The sequence below is a fragment of the Melozone crissalis genome, unplaced genomic scaffold, assembly GCF_028551555.1.
Source record: "Melozone crissalis strain CALT ecotype California unplaced genomic scaffold, PUWL_Pcris_2 ptg000009l_1, whole genome shotgun sequence".
NCBI lineage: Eukaryota > Metazoa > Chordata > Aves > Passeriformes > Passerellidae > Melozone > Melozone crissalis.
The window spans coordinates 9,830,805-9,851,584 of NW_026535787.1; the positions used below are offsets into that span (position 1 = coordinate 9,830,805).

Sequence of the window (20,780 nt, forward strand, 5' to 3'; positions counted from 1 at the left end):
TCTCCCCCAGGGATGCCAGCTGAACCCTTGACCCTTCTCTTCTGCCTGTCACCAAGGTTAACACATCATTACAGCTTCTGATGTTAGGGATACCTGGGCTTTTGGAGCCTTTATCAACCCACACTCTTCCACACAACTTAAAGTGAAGTCTCAATTCCTCATTTCTTTTTCATAGGAATATGTCTTGTTGATTTTTGAGAGTGAATCGTGTTTCTTCCTAGTTTTGTGTTAAAATAGGCATGAAATTTTAAAACTTCTAGATTTATCTCTGCTTTTATTAAAGCAGCAACCTATTTTAATAATAGGGACTACAAACAAAAATAAAAAGATGAAGAAGCATTTTCTATTTAAATTTGAAAATGGACACGTTCATACCTGCTGCACAATGCAAATAAGCCTGTGGTGACAGAGAAAATGTCAGCATTAAATATTGGTTCTGTGGGATAAGTTCTACTTACTTACAGGTTAAGGACCCTTTATTTATTTGGAATTCTCTTAGCAAGGTATCATGTTGGATAATAAGCTGATTATAATTAAAATGGGATTTGTTTTGTTAATCCAGTAAATGGTATCTACAAATACTTGTCTGTGGCAGTGATAACCAGAGAACTCTTTTATAAGAGAACTCTTTTATAAGAGTTCTTTTATAAGAGAAGCCTGTTGACATAGATTAACCAAGTTGTATCACAATATTGTTTTAATATATTGTAGATTAACAGTTGGACTCACTGATCTTGAAGATGTTTTCTGACTTTAACAAATTCTGTGGTTCTAAATGTGCTCTTAGCAGAGTTCATTATTTTCCCCAAGATTGTCCTCTGATAAAACACATTTGATTGGCCACAGTTACTTCTGGATGCTGTTAATGGCCATCAGTTTTGTGTTCATGAAATAATGAAACCGAGAGATGGCAAAATTGATTAGTTCTCTCTCTGAACATTGTTTTGAAGGACTTCAGCAAATTCTCATTGGAGAATTGATACTACCAGTGTTGACAAGTTTTATAAGGTAAAGATGATGTATTTGTTCAGGTGCTGTGGAGAATGTGAAGGGATTTTTTGTTTCTGCTTGTGGAGGAGATTAGTTTTAACCCTGAGCAGCCCATAGTACGCTAGTTTTTACCTTTGTATTCTTTGCTTCTTACCTGCTACAAAATGCAGTCTTTAAAATAAGTCTAGAAACATTATGCCTAGGTAGCAATTTGCAGCATTCAAATTATATACAAAGTTATCTCTGTCCAGTTTACATTCAGCTGAGAGAGTTGAGATGATACTAGGACAGGGTTGCATCCTTTTTTGTGCTCTCCATTAATGCTTTGAACAGATTCTTTTAGGTAGCAAGCCTTAAATCACTCATTTAAGTTAGATGTATGTAATTTTCATTCTCTTAAACTTGTCTGAAAACTTTTAATAGTTATAACAATTGTGCTAACTCCAGTTAGGTGTGACCCAATGGTTTTTCCCTTTGGGAGTGTTTGAAGAGGAGTTTCATGAAAGAGGGTTCTGAAAAGGCAAAGTATTGTTCATTTAACTACATGATTGTACAGAAAAAGAAACGCTGGAAGCCACTCTGATATCTATGTGCCTACCTGACTAATTTGGCACAAAAAATTCCTTTCCAGTGGAATCCTTTATGTATACCTTCTTTCTTCCAAGTCCACATTCAATGAACTTAGGTTCTTTTGCTCCTCACAGAAGTGTGCATCCCATTAAATCCCTCTTCCTGCTTTGGTTTTTGTCTCAGGGACAGAGTTGCTGGTTGGGCTACAAGTGTGTCAGGCCCAGTCCTCTGCCTCAAGGTGAATTTCTCCTAAGCATTTGTTGAAAAGTTCATAAACTAATCATAAACTAAAGGATCATAAAGTAATACCTTTGTGGTAACTTTCCAGGAAGTCCTGCTATGAAATTACTTTGCAAGATGAGCCAAGATCCAAATCTAATGCATTATTAAAGGCAACTCTAAATACAGCAAATATTTTAATATTTTATTATTTTAATATTCCATGCATAGAATGGCCTGCATATCAGATTGTTCTTGGCATGTATGCTTGCAAGTGCCAGTAATAATATCTGTAATACAACATTTGTGCTTTAGGCCTGCCAGATCTTGAACAAAATTTTGAATCTAGTAGGTTTGTCCAGAATTCCTGTTTTCAGAAACTTAAGAATATTTAAGCATTCTTCTGACATATAGTAAAACTATTCATGTTATATTTTACCAAACATTTCTTGCCAAACTTTAGGTCTGGAAAAATGTGCAATATTTAATTACAATCCACTGAAAGTGAATCTCATCAAATGACAAAACTGTTTATGATTTTATGGCACTTTGATCAAACGTGCAATAACAGATGGAACTGTTGGAAAGGAGAAGACAGTTATCACAACATGTTTTTTCACTCTTTATCAAACATTCTCTGGAATGATTGCTTCTCTGGTCATGATTGACTTCCACTTTCAGAAGAAATTTGCTTTCTTTTGTCTTCCAAAGTCAATAATATGGCTGTCTTAGAAAAAGTCTGGTTGAAAAGCATGAAGGATAGTCACTACTAGTACAATGCAAAATACAAAGCACACTTGATTTCTTAGATTCACTGAATATTTTTTTTATATTTATCCTACTTGAGAATTCTTAGATTCTTCCTCCTTAATTCTGAGTGCTTATTCAGCGTTTGAAAACCATAATGTGAGTCTTCCATAAAGAATCATTTTGCAAGAGTGTCAACTATCAATTATTTAGCTTTTCTGGGTATAAATAAGTGCAAGCAGTGGATCTGTGTCCTCTAGGATAAACATGATGGTTTTTATTGTCCACAAACTCTTCTGTAAGCTTATACCTTGGTGCAGACATCAGGGTGCTCATGTGACATACTGTAATTTGCTTATGTATTCAAGTATGAGTTGATCCTGTTAATGTTTGTTTTAGAAAAGCAGACAAGAAGCCTAGGGAAGCTTATTGATAAGGTCTCTTGTTTGCATGGATGTTATCAATGTCTTCCTTGTCTGTTCACATGGGTCAACTTTCCCTGGCACTCTTTAGTGTTTTTTTGCATCATTGTCTTTACAACACCAAGAAATGCCACTCTAAAACATTTTCCCTCTAAATATTTTTGCACATTTGGGGCACTGATTGGAGTCAGAGAGTGCCTCAGGAGTGCTGAGTTCAGACCTTCTGTGGAGGGCAGCTCTCATTTTTAATTTGTCCCCATGGGCCATGGTGGCACTGGTGCATTGCATGCCAGGGGCTACAGGCAGCTCCTGTTGGTGATCAGCACTCAGGATGAGGTCTGGAAAGTGGAATTGCAAATTCAACTCATTGGACATGTCAATATGTCCATCTGACAAGCAGAAATGCTGAGTACCACACACCTTCTCCAGCAGCCATGGACTCCTAAATTTTGGCATCTACTTTTGAAAAATTGAGCTAGAACATGAGATAGATAAATTATAACTGTCTGTTTGTTTGTTTGTTTCTCATGCTAAGTAGCTGGTAAAGAAACAGTAATGCCTTTAAAAGTGAAATGTTTACTTCAGACTCAGTATTTGTATTTGTATGTATTGGAAGCATAGTATGAGCTTTTTCTGTGTTTGTGGGGAAGAGAGTATGCTGTGGGAGGGCATATCCAGTTTTTAACTTCTTGGCACTGTCATAAAAAGGTAATTTATACCAAATGAACTGAAATCTGATCAAGTAACACTTCTAGTTTTCTGTAAAGATTACTTTTTTATTCATTATGTTCTTTTTACACTGCTCATACAGAAGCTGTCAAAGCTTCTCATTTATGACAGGAGAGTACTAATTCTAAAGGAGACATGCACACAGACACAAGATGAAACAGGAAAATAAAGTGCAGAGTAATTTCAATTTCTCTGCCATTTTTACAAGCCTGTTCCATTAACAGCAAACATCAGCAAACAGGAGACTGATTTCCATACTGTACCTGGCCAGCTAGTTTGCTTTGTAAATACAAATGTGAAAAGCTGAGCAGCTAGTATTTTCAGTGTCCAGAACAGTTTCTCCCTCCCTTGCAGCCACATTTCCCTCTCAGCCTTTTCCATTGGTGCAGTTTACAATAACCTTTTAACTCCATCAAGAATTGTGCCAGAAGTTTAAACCCACTGTGGCATCTGGGAAGAATAGCAAGGAGCTGCTGTGCAGGAAGCAATTATCCCAGCAGGGCTCCAGAGCCCGCCTGAATAGCTGGGGCAGCCCCCAGCACCGCTTTTTGGGCTTCACTCTCTTCCTTCTCTCTGGCTTCTCACTTCCGTTTATGCACTGAGCAATGAGGGTTTGCTGCTCCAGAGGCACAGGGCTGGGTGGGAAGAGCCCAAGCAGAGGGCAGAGTGTTCTCAGTGTGCAGGAGCAGCAGGGGTATCACAGCTAAAGGATGGATATGTGAGCATGGGAGCCGTGTATGCTTTGTTCTGCTTGGTTGCAACCTGGGCTGGCTTATTTCACGAGTAAAAGGAGCTCCAAGTAGCTCCTGGCTCACTGTGTGTTGCTCAAGATCAGCCTTGTGTTGTTAAGTCTGTGGCAACAAAGAACGTTTGTGGACAGACCAAGATGCGCAGGTCATTCCCTGCCTGTGGAGTTTCTCTGGAGGATCTAAAGTTGAGCACAAAAATGATGATTCTGGGCTGCTCTGTGGGCTGGGGAAATTGGGGGATTTGCTCTTTGCCTCTCTGTGCATACATTCTGCTCCTTGTTCTTTGTGAGTTTAATTTTAGCATCCTCCAAGCAAAGGGATTTCTGTAGCTCTAGAGTCTAGCCCAGTGGTTTTTCAGCAGTCCTTCAGAAATAATGAAAGTTACACTCAAGATTTGCTTGTGGTTGCGTATGACTGCAGGTTTTTGCCTCATTCCTGTTACACAAGGCTTGTGTGCAAACCACAAAAAACATAAGGAAATCTGTGATTTATGATTTGCATGTGCTGCAGTCACGAGAGCTGTAGTGAACAGTGATGGAAGAGTGAAATGTGGCAGAATAATGTATGACTTTTGTGTTTAACTGTTCATGGAAAATCAGCATTGCAGTGCATATGCTCCTCTTTTTGACAAATGATGGGAAAAGTTTAATGTTTTCACAACTTTTTGTGCCCAGCATTTACTATGAAAGAGTTCTACTGAACTAAGGCTCACTCAGGGATAAATACGTAGGAATTTAACTTGGGTTTATATCCTTCTTTTGAAGTGTGGTCTCATTTCCATTGCAAAAGACAGAGAATCAGTAGGTTTTTAGGTAAGTTAGAAAACATTTTACATTTTTTCAAGGTTAATTTTGCAAAATACTTGTGTATTTGTAGTGTTTAGTTGGCAGGGCCAAAACTTCTTTGGGAGTTAACTTGATTATAAAGTTTTTACAGAAAATGTTTTGAATGAGAAGTCCAATCCATCTCAAAAGTTAAAACTGTCAAAATACAAATTTGGAAATGTACGAAAGAATCAGCTGCACTTTAGTCACCTGTGACTAATTTTATTTGCTTAGTTTGGTTCTCAGTGCATGTTCTCTGCCATAAAGAGCTCAGGTTTAGCCCCAGAGGAACTGAGCAAATCCCTGTTCCCCTGGGAAGCGGCTGTGCCAGCTCCAGGGAGGAAAGCTTTCACAGGCAATTTAGTGCAGGAAGTGCAGCGGTCACGGGAAGGATCCGGGAGCTGAGATTTGCATCCCTCGAGTGAGGAGCCAGCAGTGGGCAGCCAGGCTCACAGTGGATGTGCCTGCTCTCCCAGACAAGTGGGAGTCTCAGCCAAAACTGCTGCATCTCACAAGGTCACAGAGTGACTGAGGCCACAGCTGAAAATAATGACCTGCTGCACAGACCAGCCAGGAGAAAAATGTGAATAATTCATTTTTATTATCTCCTCTCAGACTGTGAGGATTTTGATGCTGCTTCATAATTGGATTTGTAAGTCTAGGAGATCCTTGGTTTTGCATGTTGAAGGCCTTTCATTTTCTTGCTCATGGTAGAAGACCTACAAACTTCTGCTTCAAATCTCTTGATAACTTGAGTCCTGTCAGAACAGTTCCCTTTAGAAGACCCTCCATAAGAACCTTGAAAAACCCTCTATTTTAGCACAATGGCTGTGAGAAATCTACACTCTGAGAAATGTCTTTCATCAGATTGCAAGTCTTGGTGTAGTTTTACCTACCCATCTTTCTAAAGTTTGAAATTGAACATTAGGACTCTGCTGTTGAAGACCTGTGGTCTGCACAGCTGCTCTTTTCTTAGGGGAAAGTAGGAAATTTTCTGTTGATGAAATACACCCCACAACATACAATTGTCTTAAATCCATGTTGTCATCCTGCCAACATCAGCTCCAGACTTAGAAAAGCATGATGATATTGTCAATACCTGCAATGACAGTCAGAACTGAAATTCCCTTGGAATCAGCAGCAGAGTCTGGGCCCCTTTGGAAATTTGTGGTTGCACTCTCCTCCCTCCACTCCTGGTGCTGTCTGCAGGGTGTAGGTGTGATCTGCCACATGCACAGTCAGGTCTGGTGGTGTAGGTTGGCTTTGTTTTCATCTTTGGTGACTCAGAGTGACCTTGGTCTTTCCTTTACAGTGGGAAACAGGCTGCTAAATTCCTCTGCAGATTTGGGTTATGTAGTTTCTTTTATGGTTGCCAGGTAGGATTTTTTTATATGTTTTAAAATTTGTGGTTTGTTAGTATTATTTTTCTTTATTGCATTTGTGATTCTTTAGGTGAGGTAATTAAAAACTAAGAGATTTTGTGTGGAAAATTAACCCTGGCTGGTCTGAGATTTTATCCTTGGAGGTGTGTAAATAACACAGTAGTGGTGATGCTTAAAAGAAAATTCATGTGTAACTGATACTTCAAATCCTCTGGCTTGCTTAAGGGAAGACAAATGAAGACATACCAGACATTGAGTTCAGTTCAAGTTCACTTTTACTTCTGATTTCAATCACTGATTGTAGTGAAAGCTATATGTGCACCAGTGCATCCAGGGGAGATTTATGCATGGGGTTAAATCTACAGTTTTACAGAAATTTCACAGTTGTCATTGTAAACTCATCATTCCCATGCAGGGCCTTCTTTGGATAATGCAGAAAGATTCATAGTTCTAGATATAATTTTAGTGACCCATGAAATGTGTCTAAATGTTGTCTATTATTTTAATTATGTGTGTTTTCTGTACTTAATAAGTAACAATATGAAAAACAGTTTATGAAGTATTTGCTTCTTCTTTTTTATATTTTTTTTGGTGATCTTTGTAGAACAGATTTAAGACCATGAACATGGTAGCAACATGCTTTTGTTGTAAGATTTTAATTTTGGTTTAGAATAAGAAAGAAAGAAAATTATATAGAAAACGTTTTGCACTGTAGCTGTGAAAGCATTTGAGAGAAGTATTTCACTGGATCAAATATTGCAATATAAACATAGCTGTCTGCTCAGAATTTAGTTCTTACTAATGGGAGCCAATACGGATTATTGTGAAGTAAATCTTCCTCTGAATTAAATCTTCCTTTGTGATTAACAAAAGCCAAATGTTTATAGCAAGTTAATTTGGACTTGTTGCAGTTTCAAACTTCTGAAAATCACATATGCTGAGGCATGGATTTTTCTTTTCTGATCTTGATTTATGGAATTCTGTGTCTATCTTGGCTGTTTTTACAGTCTCATTGGGTGAAGCGTCAAACACATGAAGTAATTCTGATATTTGGTGTCTTGTGATAATGCCAATGGCTGAATAACTGTCAGCTGCCTCTGAATTCACCAAGCAATTCAGGACACAGATAACCCTTAAGCCTTTGTAGATATCCACCTTCTTGTAGTTACAGCCATTAATAATGAGGCCAGAAATGTGGGAAAATGAATCTTATGAACGGACTTGAATCTGATTCTGCCTTTGATGTATGAGATTGGCAGGGGTGCCAGAAGCAGCAGCTTGAATCTATTGTCATTTTACCTGCCTTAAATACCTTCTTTTTACATAAAGCCATCTTCCTATGCATTTTGCACCTTCCTTTAGGCTGCCTGTCTGTATTGCAAAGCTGTTTTGTTGGTCTGTAGGGTAGCGGGGAACAATTGACTTGCACTTTGTCATGACAGATTTACAGCACAGGAAGACCACTTGAAAGAATGTTTCAGACTACTTTCAAATAGAATTTTTTGTGTGTTTGATCTGGAGGAGGCAGCATGTACCTTCCTGGGGTCCCAGAGAATGGAACGGAAAGCAGGACAGACTCGTCTGTCTGAACTTTGAAGTTAAACAAGAACAAACTTTTGTCATTGTTGAAGACCTGCTCTAAACACATTTTGATGTCTAGTGTCTGATATTTAAGCATGCTATAATAGGTAGGGAAGAATATATGGGATTCACAAGGCTTGGAACAGGATACAAATTTTTAAATAAAAATTAAGATAGATAGTCATTTGTACTCCTTTTTGTTCAACTTTGTTCAAACTGCAAAGCTGCCTTCTACTGCTGACATTCCATGCCTGACAGCCTCTCCTGCAGTGGGGAGTTGTGATATGGATATTTTGGGATGCTAGACCAGACAGAGGGAACTGAACAAACTCTGTGTTTCTTAACTAAGAAATAAAAGCTCCATTTCACTTGGATGTACCATTGGAGGCACTGTTAATTACCTGGCCTCACCTTGTACTTTGACTGTTGTACTGTTATTCATAATTAGATGGGGCACTTTTAAAGCAAAGGCACTGTCTGGCAGGTTAATATTACATGCCCACCACTTTCAATTTAGAAAATGAAAGAAAATGGGTTGTTATGTACACTGTAATGTAGAAGACTAAAATCTATGAAATTTGTGATATCACATATGCAGAAACCCTGGCTATACAAAAAGAAGTCAGTATTTCACTCTGCAGTCTAAATTTGCTTTTCCTATTAATTTGTTTGCTTTTGAATTATTTTGCAACAGAGCAGATTTCATTTATTAAATAGAAATAGACTAGAAACTGAAAGAAAGTTAAAAGAAAATGTCACTCACATTTATATTTGGACTCCCCAAGCATTTCTCTTACGGCTTCATTCTGTCTCATATTTCATACCACATTTCTGTGAAAAGTAAATGAATCACCCACATATATAAAAATATTTCATAACACAGACAGATGGGTATGGATTTATACATGCAGAAATTTACACACATATACACAACACACATAGGTATATAAAATATGGTCTCAGAATAAGAATATATGTGTGTACAGCTATACTGAATTCTTGGTGGTATGTTGTAGAACCCTTGGGTAAGTTTTTATGGATTTGATTTATTGGCTGACTGAGTTGATTCATTATTTGTATATGATTTTTTGCTGCTGGGTGGTCATAATTTACAATTCTGGACCTAGTTAACTCTGTGGGTGCCTAGAGTTTTCTGTATGAGCATCTCCAACTATTGTTTAAAGAAATAAATGAAGTGGACTTGCTTGAATGAGCAATTTACTGATGAGGAGCAAAATACGGTCAGGCAGGCAGGTCATAGAAAATAGCTTTCAAAAAGTCTTTGTAACTCACCATACCATCATATATTTTCTTAACATATATACAATAATTCATACATCTTACAGGCAGCTGAAGATCATCTGTGAAATGCTGATAACAATCTTTTTCTCTAATGAATTCAGTGCTATTCTTGTATTATCCTACTAGTAAATCCCTGATAGATTTGCTGGTAGGCACAGAACAAGATACTGAAGAGGCATGAAAAGTCAAAAAGTGCCTTGTCTTCATTTTGGTATAAATGAAACATGACACTTACTTCCAGAATCAGACTTTTGGCTTTGGCAGTAAGCAAAGCTGTTCTTTTCCCATGACACAACCATATCTCCTAGAATAGTGAAATAGAACTGTTTTCTGTATTTGTTCACTAGGAAGGGACTTCTCTTGGTATTCAGCATGGTCACAACTCTGCAGGCAGTTTGGGATGTAATGGTACACTCACTGCCTGTGACTTTTGCAAATTAAATCATTTGCTGCTATAAAGTCCAGCTGGTGTACTTTGGGACAAGAGCAAAAATATGAGAAGAGCCAGAGCACCCAAATCAAAATGCCTTCATTAGCTTTTAAGTATACACAGATTATGAATAGTTGTCATTTGCAAGATTTCAGGTACTGTCTCCAAAGGTGATTTGACTGTTTACAGCTCTAAATACTGGATATGAACTTAGTAAGACAAATTCAGTAGTGATTCTTTATGTGTTCCTACCAAATTTCACATGCATGTCTTCCATTGTGTACTTTTTTACTCAAAGCCATTGGTCTGTGCTCCATAGGTATTTCTGGGATTGCCCGTTGAGAGGAAATACTGCACACTGCCAACATAAATTGTTCATTGCTGGAGTTTTCATTTGCAATGTCATATTAAAATGAAGGGATTGTCCAGTCTTATTGAGATGTTGGGTACCTAATTTTTTAAAATGCAATGAAGAATTTTGGTAGTTGCCCACCAGGGGAAGTTCACTTCCTTCCGGCCATCTGTGCCTGCTCCAGTTACAGACACGTGCAATTCCACATTCAGTGGTGGGACATTTTATTGTGGCTGTGTAATTTATCACAATTCCATGTGGAATAACCGTCATTGTAGCTAAAGTTCTGAACCCTTCTCGTGTTTTAAGGAAATCAACCAACCTAACAAAAGAAACCCCTTTGCATATGCATTCAGAATTCCATGTTGCGAGCACGGCCTCCTTCAGCATGCATGTCACATCTTAGGAAGTCTGCCTCAACGTCCATGAGGGAATGTTTCCTCTGTGTCTCCTTCTTTATCTAAATCTCAAATAACTTGCAAGAAAAGCAGCTTTCAATGACTTTTTAGTTTTTCATACCTTTCTGCTTTAATACTTCTCTTCTTCTATACTTTGAAGAGAGTCTCATAGCGATTCCTACAAAAAATTTCTAGGATTGTTCTTGCTTAAGGTTACAATTTGTGCAAGATATGAGGTTGTGTCATATTGTGGTGGATTTGAATAGGATTTTCTTAAGTGATAAAATAACATAGGAGCACAAATGCTACTGAATGTCACCAGGATTTAGACTTTGAAGACATACACAAAAATCACTGATTTCAGTTTACATCGGTTTGAAATCATCAGATGAGTTGGCAAATTTTTGTGATGTATAAATACATTTCTTTGTTCTATCCAGTGTGGCCAGTATTTATATACATAAAAGGTGTATATTTCTGCATATGTATCTGGATATACAAATACCCCAAAATGCAAGTGAAAGTCATTCAAAAATTGGGGTTTTTTTTTTAGCCTTTTGCATACTTTATTTGGAAAATCATTGCTTTCTGTGATTTAGGGACATATAAAACAGAAATAAATACAGACAGACTATAACTATGTTATAGTTTACATCCTCTTCCCCTGCTCACCAGTTCAGGCAGTCAGCAATCTAAAACTGCTTATCAATTCTTGAAAAATGTGTGTTTGCAGGTCACCTTTATTTTTCCATTCCTCATGCCTCAAATCTCCACTGAAATTTCAGCATTACCAGCTTTCTGAATGATAAAGGACATTTCTCTTGTGCTCTCAAGCAATGAGTGCCAAAGGCAACAGAATGAAATTTGTATGCAACACTGTCTACGCTCCACGTGCGTGTCCATTTATCTCAATAACTGACTGTCATCTTTGTGCCTGTACATCCTACAGTGACAATCAGAGCCCAACACTGCTCGAGATGTCAAATTTCCAGGGATAGATTTCTAGCTGCAGGCAACTGGAGCTAAATACCTCATATTGAGAACACTCTCCTCCTTGTCACTGACCACATTAGAGCCTTTCATGTAGCTTCATATGTGGCTTTTATTTATTGTCTACTTCCACCCATGGCTTGAACTGCAGTGGTTTTCAAAAGTGTTAGGATTTGTAAGCATATGTGCACTTCAGAATGTATCTTTTGTAATTAAGGAACTTTCTTTGTACATCAAAGTAAGCATGGTGCATATGCAGCTGCCTACACAAATTTTGCTGCATTTTGGTGAACTTTGCAACTTGTTCGACCATTCCATCAATAGAATCCATCAATCAATCTTTTAAAGAACGATCAGGTATTTTCATATGCATTTAATGTACATTTTTATATAATATAATAATATTTGGAATCACAAAGGTAAGTGGGTTTTCTGATTTTGGGGGTTATTGGAATTCTGTTATCTCCCAAAAGCTGAATTCAAAGAATATAATTGCTTCCGCTCATCTGCTTATCAGCGTTCAAACTTACTTTATTTAAGGTGAAGAACTAAAGAATAAAGAATTTCCTGCACTTCCTTAAGAAATGAAAATCGAAACAAACACAAAATTCATGAATAATAATGAGCACAACCAGCAGCAGGATAGTGTGCACATATTTCTTGTCAAGAAAAAGTAATTGCAGCACTTGATGTGAAAATGAGATTTATGTCTTGTGCTAATTTTTACTCTCCACCTGATTGTATCAGTACATGGGAAGGAATTGTAGTCCTTCTGGCTAACAAGCATTAAACTGGCTGGTGAGCAGCCAGCAATACATTACACAGAATGAAGAAAAAAACTAACAAGTCTCCAAATCTCAGAGATTTCAAAATACTGATGTAAATCTAAAACATTAGCTTTTTGAATAAAAGAGGGAAATTAGACTAATGGTAATTTTTTTTCCACTTTTCTTTGTGAAATGGAAAACCAGAGATGACTTTTTCTATTATCTGTAACAAAATATTTTCTAAGCTATTATTATTAAATCGATAATTCATATTGAAGTATTTTTGTTATCCTTGATTTGTCCTAGATCAGAGGAGGAAAGCTCATGATCACATACACAAGAAAGAACGACGCTGGCAAATACGTTTGTGTTGGAACAAATATGGTTGGAGAACGTGAAAGTGAAGTTGCAGAGCTCACTGTTTTAGGTAAGAATTCATTTTGGACTCTATTGATGAAAATGTCCATCTTTTGTTTTTCCTAGTAAGCTTTTCTGTAAACATTATTCTGATCTATATCCCTTTCAGTGCTGAAAATGTTTTTGTCATGGTTGTGATCTAGTAAATAGAAGGAAATCAATGGCTCTGCAACCCACCTGGGACATATTTATTCCTATTATAAGATGCTTTTGTATTTAATTCTCAAACTGAAAATAATTCCAGTGTCCATGACTGGATCATTATTGTGAAATAACAGCAAAACAAAAATTAACAAGTTTAAGAAGCAGAGGCTTAATTTTTCCTTCTTAGTGGAGAGACTCAGAATTACTCTAAATTTCTATTTGGAGTAATTATCCATTTATAGGAACGTGTGCTGAGTGTTGTACAACTACAACAGATGTGCTTGTTCAAGTGATGCTATTGATCAAAAAAAAAATCTGTTTTAATTTAAGATAGCTGAGCTTAGCTGAAAATTGCATGTTTTGTTGCAGCATCAGAAGGGAAGCTCTAAGTCCACCTGCAGTCTCAGTATTCCTTCAGCATAGGAGAATTTACGTACTTTTTCTTCAAAATATGACCCATTTTACTTTAAAGTAGAGGAGGCTTGAGACAACTTGATTGTTTCTGGAAAAAATAAAAAAACTTGCATTTTGGAAATGGATGAGACCATCCAAGCACACTGGTTTCCATCACAATGCTGCTGCAGTACTAGTAGCTTGTTGGTGGTTTTATTTTTGTTAAAATCATGTTTAAGAGCTGTCTTGTCTTTCTTTGGCACTTTTATCTGTCTTCCCTACATTGTTGAGCTAGGACTCAGGCAACTTGAAGACCTGTTTAGAGTTTAGGTGTTTCCTAAATAAAACAAAGTTTTGTGCCATCTTAAAACTGCTCAAACTGAATATCCAGGAAGAAAGTGGTGTGTAACCCTTTAGAAGCTTAGGAACTTGTACTAGTTTATTTTGGTTTTGTATAAACACTTTTGAAGCACTAGGGGAGGAAGTTTATTGTCAAACAGACTTTCAGAACTTTCAAGCAAAACCTAAACTTGAAAGTAAATTGTAATTACATGAGTAAAGTCCTGACACCAGGGTCCTATTTAACTGTACCATGTAATAGCTCATCACTAGTCTGCTGCCAGCCAGGGAGTCATGGGCTGCACTGTTTGATAACTTAGGCTGAAAAATTACTTCTCTTGCTAAAAACCTGAGAGAGGGGTGCATTGCAGGCAGAGCTCTGTCTGGCTTTTTCTCCATCTCTTGTTCCTTTCAGACATATTTCAGATTTTCAGCCTCAGGAAACTAGCAAGGTTTTGTTTTCAAATGAGTCAGTAAAGTTTGAATTTCTTACCAGCCCGTGTCTAGAAATCTTTAAAACACCCTATTCTTTCAACTCAGACTTGGATATGCGTGAAAAAGCACAAGTAATATGCTGACTTCATATATTAAATTTTTCTACATTAATCTTCTATTTATGAGGTTTGGTTATTCAGAAGTTGAACTTTTGCTTCTAGGTCTCTGCTTTAGATCAGAGGGAGGATTGCATGCCAGAAACTGTAATATTAGAAAGTTTCAAAGTGATCCTTGCTAAGCTTTCCTTGTATGTACCAAATAATCATGTGACAAAGACAGATTCTTAAATCAGTGTTGATTTCCCTTATCCGTTTCTGCATTTCAGTAAGAGTGTTATAAATGGGCAGACAAAAACTCCTGGAAGTCCATTACTGTTCCTTCAGGAAACTGATCTGGAGAACAATGTGCCTCTTGTGGGCAGCGCTCTTGGTCTTACCAGATCAGTCTTTTTTCTCTTGCATATTTAAGTTAAATATTCTTCCCCAAACTATTTGTACTCTGAGATTTAATCTGGATGTTCTTTTCTTACATTCAGGTTTGGTTTTTTCGGCACCTACAAGAAAGGGGCCAGGGTAGGGGGTTGTCTATAGTTGTGTCTTTTTAATTCACAGCTAGATTTATGTCTGTAGATCTCTGTTTTATTTCTCACTTCTTGTATATGAACTCAGGCTAGAACTGACAGCTTAAAGATCAACTTGCTATTTCATTTAACATTATTTCCTACCATTGCCAGCAAAGTTAATTTTTCTACAACACAAGTGTCCAGCTGGTCTGGACATCCTCTAGAACAAAGGAAGATTTTTTTTTAATAAGGTTTTGTTCAGGTCACATTTCCTTTTTGAACCATGAAGTTTTTTAATATTGAATCTCCGTGTCTTCAAATCCAGAGTAATATTTAGAACTGCTTTTCTCAAACATAAATATGAGACATGAAGAGTGTGGGATTGTCTCTTTATCCTTCTGTCTGGTTTTTTTGTGCTCCTGTGAGAAATTTGTGGTGTATTTTTGGGCATTCACACTTCCTGATGGTGCCAATGGCCTCAGACTGTTGCAGTTCCAGGGGGATGATATTTATATCTTTAGTACATACAAGTCAAAACATGCAACTGCCTTCTCAACTCCCTCAGAGCTTTCACAGGTTTATAGACAAAAAGTTCATCTGCCTTAGGCAAACGAACCTGCCAAACACTCTCCTGTTAAACCTTCCCAGTTCTTTTATGGACATGTTGTTGTCATCTGGTGCTGCTCTTCTAATGGGTCATTCCTGGAATATTCCAGAAATTATTAAAACCACTTTTATCCTTGGGAGGGTGCAAACCTCACTGCAGTGCAGCCTGGTGTGGAATTATGAAAGCATGAATGGCCCAGCAACCTACAGCTTTGAATCCTGTTACAGAAAAGTGTATCAACACCTTTACTGAAATGCACAGGGTTTACCAAAACAACACAGCCTGTACTGAGGTCGCCTTTTTGTTCCAGACAGTCTGAGCATAGGTGTGCAGCAATTAATCTAAACAAAAACTACAGAGAGGACATTCTGGGGTTTTTTTGCTTGTTTTACTCCATGTGTGCTGGTGGAAGAAAAAAGTTGCCTTTCAAATGCAGCATAGGCAATTATTGCATGAAGTGCTTGCTGCTGCTGACTCCTGTGAGCAAACTCACAGAGATCCTGTGCAGTCTGGACACAGATCTGCTGGATTAACCCTTGATTTCCTTTCCCTTCCCTTTAGAGAGACCATCTTTTGTGAAGAGACCGAGCAATTTGGCAGTGACTGTGGAGGACAGTGCAGAGTTTAAGTGTGAGGCAAGAGGAGACCCAGTCCCTACAGTGAGATGGAGGAAAGATGACGGAGAGCTGCCTAAAGCAAGGTGCAGTACTTGCAGTTACCCTTTTTATATCATCTAGTTTGGTGTGTGATGGGGCCACTCAGTGATTGACAGCTAGCATTTCTTTGTCTTGAATGCAAAAGGCCTGGATGATCCAATAAAACATTTCTAATTAGCACTGGGCTGTAGTTGAATTTAAAAGTTATGTTGAAACTTAAGAACGGCCTGTTTTCAAGTTTTTGTTGTGACAACACCTGACAAATATAACATAAAACATATAATCTAAATATAATCTAAATATAATATTAAACCAATAAAATATAATATAAAATATAATATAAAACAACCAAGTGCAGCCAGTAGTATCAAATACAGATTAATTCTTCACCTGAAGAGTCTTTTGTGATTACTAAAAGTTCTGCAGAATGTATAACAAATAGTAAAAGAGATTACAACATCAAGGAGTATATATTGGAATTGCAATTGATGTAAAATGTAGTCTGGCAATGTAGAAAGCTGCCTTGGTTATACATGTTTTTGTTGCTAGGTTTCCAGTGAACTTTTTTGGTATTGCTGTAATTCAGGCCAAAAAGTAAAACACACTATTAAAAATAAACACATCCTGTGATGGATCGATATAGAGATAGATTAAATACTCATTTATTTACTTTGAAATCCTAATTATCAGTTTAAAAAACTTCCAGAGAGTGGACTGAAAGAAGAAACAGTTTAACAGGGTTGGATTTGTAAGTTGGCCACTTTTTAAATACAGCTTCTAGGTAATGTGGTCTATAGCTTTAATAAAAACTATCATTTTTAGGAGAAAAATCTACTTACCATAAATAGAAACACATTGACTGCATTATATATAAAAGAGAGAAAAGTGCTGAAAGGAAAGAAAGTGGTAAAAGGCCACATGGTCCTCCAGGAAAAAAAGAAAAAAAAGAATGAATTGTGATTTATCTTGAATTTCAAGCAATTCTAATCTTTTTTGGAACAATATTTTCTTTTCAACCATATTAAAAAGTCTGTCATTCAGATGGAGAATAATAAATATTGTTATAATTACTTGTTAAAATAATTCTAACAATTAAAATGTTCTGCAATAGGACTTTGCAATTGTGTGCAAATAATATCAAAATAAGGTTTTCAAATACTTGGGTATATTTTGGTTTTAAAACTTTATTTTTCATTATCAAATTATAATTATCTATACTTTTTTTTCCCTTGTGGGAAAAACAGAAATAAGAATATTTTTAGACCAAATCCCCCATGTTTTTACCCTTGACAGAAATTGTACAAAGTTCTGTTATTCATTGTTAACTACTATGTATGTTTAAAGATACGAAATCCGTGATGATCATACCTTGAAAATCAGGAAAGTTATGGCAGGAGACATGGGATCATACACTTGTGTTGCAGAAAATATGGTTGGAAAAGCTGAGGCATCAGCAACTTTAACAGTTCAAGGTAAGAATGTTTCTTTGCAAAGAATAAAGTTGTACTAGAATAAGTTGATTTTTCTCTGTACAACAACTCTAGAGATAAAAAAGTGAAAATACAAATTTGTCTTGAGTTCTATTCTGAGGAAATGGAAAAACTTCACATGTAAGATTTTTTAAGCTGTCTTTACAATGCTGGGATGGAGAACTGAGTATGTTTTGAATTTCAGTTCTTCAAGTTCAAAATCAAGTCACTTGCAATCACTATATCTGAAACACAGAAAGAAGAAAGTCAGTGTTACTAAGCTGCATTGTTGTAATTCAAAAATAAAGAGTTGTGAGTTAAACTATCTGCCAAGTTTTTCCAATTAAATATAGTAGAGAAGCAGTGAATGATAAATCTGTTTGTGTATCTTTTAATACACTAACCCAGACACTGGAATTCCTGTTGCTTTTTCATTATATAAGCGTATCGTAGCACTACTGTTTCTTTGTAAGATAAAAATTCAGTGGAACTCAGTGAACTAATATGTATAAAAATCCTTCACTGCCTTTATATACACAATCCAGATGTTCACTATTCAGATAATCCTTCTCTTCCTTTCCTGGCTAGTAGACAGGCCATGATGTCATCCTGATCCTTTTTTCTGGGCGCTGATGGTCCTTCTGTCCTTTTCTCTGTTCAGTGGGAATTAGTCATTATGGAGTTCTGGGGAAGTATAGGCTTAAAAGTATTTTATTTGGTAACAGGCCTCTAGTTTGACACATTTACTGTAACAGGAAAGGTCTTGCCCTGAACCTGCTCTCCTTTTTTCCATCAGAAACATTTGGTGTCCCTCTGTTAGGAAAGTATTGAATTCTTTTGTTAGAAATCTCATAAAACCAAGAATTTTGAGATGTTCTGTTTTGTTCGTCACCATGATGTTTATACATCAAAACTCATACCTTATGTTTGTAAAATAACCAGCTCTCATGCTCAGTGTTGGAGAATAAAGGATAAACTTGTGAGCAGTAAGCACACAAGTTCTTTTCCTTTATCCAAAGGAAAAAGACTGAATTATTTCTTAAATGAAAATTTGTTCTGAAGATCACCTCTTAAATCAACTGTTACTACTGTAAAATGTTAGTATTAAGAAAATTTGCTTTGATGACTGGTTGAGCAGTTACATTTCTGGAAATAAACTCTTGGTAGTCCTAATCTTTCATATTCCTATTCAAAATAATAAACAAAAACATACTTGAAATCCCATTTAGCTTAATGATGCTAGTAGATATAAAATGGCTTAAGCATGTAGATGTTAGAAATTGAATGAGATCTTTTTGATAATCAACTGGTATTTTTAAAGAACAAGATCACAGCCTAAGTCCTGATTTATCAAGATCCTAATTTTTAAGTGTTTGTATTACACAGTAGATATTTACACTGTGGCAGCTTTGCTCTGAGGATATTGTTATGGGATAATTTGTTTCCCAGTGTGAATGGATTACCTCCTGAGCCATTTGTCTGCACTAATGTCTTCATAGGAGGGATTGATGTGAGAAACTGTAATGTGCAGGGACAATTTGTAGTTGGTAATGAAATAAATTATGATCAAAATCCATTTATTAGCGTATCCAAGAGACCAAGTTTATGGGAGGGAAAAAAATACTCCTCTAGCAAATGGATTTTCCATTCAGATTTTTTCACATTTTTCCTCCTTTTTCTGCCTTCTCCTCTTTTTCCCTCCTCTCCTCTTCCCTTGTTGAAACATGTTTGTTTTTTTTCCTAAAGAGTCAGATTTTTGATTATGCTATATCTAGAAAAGTAGACTGATCTTGTTTCTGTACTAAAATAAGAGTGCTCTGACTGTTTGTGGACACACAGCTCCATGATTTTTTTTGTTGGTTCATTGCTTTTTATGATTTTATGGGGGTTTTTCCTGCGTGATTCAAGGAATGCAACTGGCAACTCTTTTCTGCACTTTTGGTTATCATCACATGACCTGCTGACTGTAGAGTTTAGTTAAAGTGTATTCTGCAGTGCCAAATTGAGTTATTTTTGTTGCCTATTTGTAAACAGAGGACTGCACTGCCAATCGCAGCTTCAGACATTACAGCTGCCACTGTGCAGGCATGGTAAATTCAGCAAAGGGCAAGGAGGGGGCTTGGCGTGGGTTTAAGTGGTTTGGGTTATTTGTGAGCTTTGGTTTGGGTTTTTTCCTCTTCAATATCTCAGCAACAGGCTGTGGTATTCCTGTGGCAGACTCTGTGCCAGAGGAGGAACATGAGAGCTGTCAGTGTGACCCAAGATGTGTGTCCCTGTCAGGAAAGGGACAGTGTCTCTCTGTCAAGTGTGACAGTGATCGCAGGGGTCTTAGGATGAGGGAAGAGATGAGGATCTGACTCCGTGTTTCAGTAGGCTTGATTTATTATTTTATTATATATATTATGTTAAAACTATACTAAAAGAATAGAAGAAAGGATCTCATCAGAAGGCTAACTAAGAATAGAAAAAGAAGGAATCAAAAAAAGCTTGTGTCTTGGACAGAGAGTCCAAGCCAGCTGACTGTGATTGGCCATTAATTAGAAACAACCACATGAGACCAATCACAGATGCATCTTTTGCATTCCACAGCAACAGGTAGCCATTGTTTGCATTTTGTTCCTGAAGCCTCTCAGCTTCTCAGGAGAAAAAATCCTAAGGATTTTTCAGAAAATATCATGGCTACAGTCAAGTGTCTGCACGGAGGGGCTGTGGCAGGGAGTGGAATGTGGCAGGGCTGCAAGCAGTGCTCTTCAGGGCCTCAGGCTTGGCAGCACTAAGGAAAGGATTTATCTTTTTCTCTACTCATCATTTCCACTCACACCATGGCTGAGCCCAGTGCCTGTCTCCTGTGCAGGGTTATCTGGGGCACTAAAAGGTGGAGCGTGCAGCACCAGGGCAATTGAGATATGGAGGTGTGGATGGGAGGTGGTGAGCAGCTATCCTGGTCTCACAGGGAGCTGCCCTGGATCCCACAGGACCCTTTCCTCCTGCTCAGCTCTGCCTGGTGCCTGATGCATGCCCGGCAGGGCTTCCTGTTTTGGGAATGCTTGGGAATGCTGCACGGGCACAGCCCCAGCGCTGCCTCTGAGCTGGGAGCCAGCCCAGGCCATGTCCCTGCAATAGGAACTGTCAGCTCTGATAGTTCAGCTCTCCCTCTCTCTGTGTGTAATAAACTGTTAGCTGTAGAAGTTACAAGAGAGGGGAGGGAACATAATTTCCATTTTTATGTTCTTCCTGCTCATGGCT

At 37.4% G+C, this 20,780-nt stretch overlaps 1 protein-coding gene across 4 annotated transcripts in view; it reads left to right on the forward strand.

Moving 5' to 3' along the window:
* Nucleotides 1-20,780, forward strand: part of ROBO1 (roundabout guidance receptor 1) — a 680,236-nt gene that overhangs the window by 579,959 nt on the left and 79,497 nt on the right. For all 4 annotated transcript variants that reach the window (XM_054270279.1, XM_054270278.1, XM_054270280.1 and 1 more), the window contains 3 exons: nucleotides 12,759-12,879; nucleotides 15,971-16,109; nucleotides 17,410-17,537. In XM_054270279.1, the coding sequence (XP_054126254.1) occupies nucleotides 12,759-12,879; nucleotides 15,971-16,109; nucleotides 17,410-17,537 (388 nt within the window). The remainder of the gene's footprint in view (nucleotides 1-12,758; nucleotides 12,880-15,970; nucleotides 16,110-17,409; nucleotides 17,538-20,780) is intronic.